Source organism: Lipotes vexillifer, unplaced genomic scaffold (assembly GCF_000442215.2).
Source record: "Lipotes vexillifer unplaced genomic scaffold, Lipotes_vexillifer_v1.1 scaffold380, whole genome shotgun sequence".
Lineage (NCBI taxonomy): Eukaryota > Metazoa > Chordata > Mammalia > Artiodactyla > Lipotidae > Lipotes > Lipotes vexillifer.
The window spans coordinates 884,577-888,119 of NW_006779049.1; the positions used below are offsets into that span (position 1 = coordinate 884,577).

Genomic DNA, 3,543 nt, shown 5'->3' on the forward strand with positions numbered 1-3,543 from the left:
CCTTCCCGAAGGCTAGGCACTGATTAATGGAGGTGCTATCTCCTCAGAAAGTTAGGGCGAGACTCTCTAAGGAGGTGAGAACAGCCGGGGGTGTGTGAATGAGGGATTCAGTTCTTCCTGCCCGAAGGGTCCTTGAGAAGCCTGTTTGTTTTTCCCGGCGCCTGTCTCCACCCATCCCTTTCTCTCATTGGCCAGGCCTGGTGGGCGGGTGTGTTTCCATTGGCCGGGGGGCGGTGTCTGTCCCTGGCCAGGGTGGGGGCGGGGCCTCCACCGCGCTGAGCTTGCCCTTGTGTCTGGTGCTCTGTAGAGCTGCCGCCGCCGCCGCCGCCGCCGCCGCCGCCGCCGCCGCCACCGCCACCGCTGCCACTGCTGCTGCTGCAGCCGAAGCATCCGGGAGCCGCCGCCGCCGCCGCCGCTGCCGCCGCTACCGCCTCTAGCGCCGCTTCCACCTCCACTCCCAGGACCCCGAGACACCCCTAGCGCGAGCGGCGGCTGCTGCTTGCTTGCTCCCCCTCTTCCCCACCTCTCCCTTCCGTGACCTACCCACTCCTTGCAACCCTCGTCCGCCCCTTCTCCGACACCCCGGCATCCCTGCACCACCTGCTCGGACAGCCCCGGCGGGTGCTGGGACTTGCTGCGCGCGCGGAGAGGAAGGCAAGCTCCGAACCCGTGCCTGGCAGACGGACTGTCGCGGCTGCACCACCATCAGGAGGAGGAGGAGAAGAAACTATTTTGCCCACCGAAACCCCATTCTGCGGGTGCTTAGCCGTTGCCACTTCTGCTGCTGCTCATCAGCGTCCGCGGGTTCGAACACCGCAGCGGCGAGGACCCTGGGTCCAGAGGGCTCCGCGAGGAAGACACCGGCGGAGCCCCGCACTCTGGTGCTCCGCTCACCAGCATCTCTTTGCCCCCCTCGTTCCATTCCAAACCCTCCACAGAAGGGACCATGATTTGGAAACGCAGCGCCGTTCTCCGCTTTTACAGTGTCTGCGGGCTCCTGCTACAAGGTAATCCCCGCCCCGCCGCGGGGAACATCAACTTCATGCCCGTTCCCCATCATCCTCACTCCACCCCATATTTCCACTCTCCCCCTTACAGTCAGTCCCCCAGTCCCTGGCGATTTCCAACCCTTCCCCCTACACCCCGGTGCGGCAGCGGCCAGTGGCAGTTTGCTCCAGCCCCTTGAATCTCTAGCGCTGTCTCAACCCTGCTCTCTCGGCAGTCAGCCCCTTACGGGCACCTTTCGCCTTTTCATTCACCTGAGCTTCCTACATCTCTCACTCTCCATCATCGCCAGCACCGCCCCCCCCCCACACACACTCCCACGCCTTTTGGCTGGCAACTTGTGCCTTCTCTGAACATTCCACCCTCCCACCAACCCCCACCAGCCACCTCCCACATCACGCTCCTGACCGACCCTCTCCATCTCTTGTCACCTCTTTAACCTCCCCCTTTTCGGGTCGTCTTTCTCTTTCCCCTTCCTGCCACCATCATCATATCCGTGTGCCTTTAAAAAGTGTGTGAGAGCCTGGGAGCGAGCTACCGAGACGGCGAGAACAGCAGCAGCGGCAGCACTGTGTGCATTGCAATAACATCCCCGGTGGAGGGGGCGGGGGGAATGTGTTGTGAGACATGTCATTCACCTAGGAAGAGAGAGGAGACTGTCTGAGGTTAAAAGAGAGAGAGAGAAGGAAGAACGAAAAGAAAAAAAAAGGAGTAAACGGAAAAAGAAAGAATGCATAAATAAACCAAGAAATAAAAAGAGAGGGCCGGGGAAGGGAAGAATTAAAAGACCAAAAGCCACTTTATAAACAAACTGACTTTTTATTATTCAGTCTGTGTGGTTTTCTTTTTCTTTTTTTCTTAAGACAAGAAACATATGCACCCTAGCAGTTACTTTACTGCTAAGGGATTTTCGCTTATATTCCCTACCTCTCCATCCGCTTTCTGCCGCTTCTTTTCCGTAATTAATATTATCCTTTCACGTGAAATGTAGGAACCCCTGTGACCGCAGCGGAGGGAAACCGCACAAAACACTGTTATTATGCAGATCACTGGGTTTGGATGCAGACTGGCTAGGGAACTGGGGTACACTTTTCCTCAGACCCTCTCTTTTGAAGGAGGGAGGAGGGGGCTGTGTGGATTGGGAGGACGATGCTGATTATGAAATAAATGGAGTAGGAGTGCATAGGAAGAGCACCCTTTGGGTGGTAGTGGAGGCAGAGGCGGCATGCTAGGGCTGAGTGGGCAGGGGCTGTAAGGCGGAAGATTGTTGCTTTGAAGAGAGTGGTGTAGGGATGTGGCTTGAGTGTGAGATACAGGGAGGATGGATGTGAAATTATGGTCCATATGATATTTTTTAAGCTACGTGACTCTTGATTTCTTGATAAACCTTTGCCCACCTCTATCCCCTCTGTCATCATTTGTGTATTTGTAGGAAAGATAAGTTGATCAAATTTATTCGTCCCTGGGTAAAAGGAATCTGAAAGTAAGACACATAGAACCACAGGAGTGCAAAACCCAATCGGCCTTTGGAGGATTTAAATGAGGTCAATGAACCATCTTTCAGCAAGTTCTTGGAATGCATCCTCTCTCCTAGCCTCCTCCGGTAGACCGGGACTATATATTTTTTAATGCATATTTATGAATGTGAAAGAAGGGATAGTGGACAGAATTTTCCTGAATTAACTAACTGAACTTGCAGAGAAATGTGTTAGAATATTTTGTGGTAACTTTGTGTATTTTATGTTTGATGTAAATTTTAAATATGTCATGTGCCAGAATCCCTGGGAAGGCAGACAGCCTGTTCTTGCTTATGCCGCCTGGTCCCATTTCCCACCGCTTATACCGCCACCCTCACACAAGTAATCCGGTGGCTGACACATTACTTAGGTTTCTAATCCGTCGTGAAACATCCTCCTAGAGACCCCACTTCACCTCTCAGTAACTTGCATTTCTCAGCTCTGCTGTGTGTGTATGTGTCTGTGTGTGTGTCTGCACACGCCACGCCGAGTAAGGGGAGTGTGATGTGGGGAAATCAGTTAATTTGGTGATTGAGATGAAAATTCGACACCACTGGATGTGTTTTCCCTGCCATTCTGTGTATGCTGGCCCCGGCACGTCACTGCACACACTACTGGGCTGGTGCGAGAAGATTATTTATTATAGAGCATGTGGGCAACGGACTGCACTTGAGGGTCGCGTCCTCTCTGCCTTCAACATTTCCCTGTGAATTGTCTATTCAGTGCACAGCAAAATAACTGTCTGCTGGTGCCTCTTTCTCTCTGTCTCTCTCTCTCTCAGCCTGAAGGAGGATTTACTCTTTCTCTACCCTGAGAGATTCCATCAGCTGCATTCTTTTTTATTAAGGGCATGGGCCTCTTTTATTAAGTGTGTAAACCAAGTATTGAAACAGTGCTGCCTTTTACAGCAGACTGGGGGAGAGGGGTGGAAAGTATACCAGAGAAAATGTACCACTGCAACCAGTAGCAGGTCCAAATAAATAAATAAATAAATAAGTGTCCTATACAGCAACCAGGGAAA

At 52.7% G+C, this 3,543-nt stretch overlaps 1 protein-coding gene across 1 annotated transcript in view; it reads left to right on the forward strand.

Annotated features, from left to right (window-relative positions):
• Nucleotides 1-353: 353 nt before the first annotated feature.
• CADM2 (cell adhesion molecule 2) overlaps nucleotides 354-3,543 on the forward strand; it is a 1,104,423-nt gene continuing 1,101,233 nt past the window's right edge. Inside the window, exon 1 of the mRNA XM_007452135.1 lies at nucleotides 354-1,007. Coding sequence (XP_007452197.1) covers nucleotides 947-1,007 — 61 coding nt within the window. The 5' untranslated portion in view covers nucleotides 354-946. The remainder of the gene's footprint in view (nucleotides 1,008-3,543) is intronic.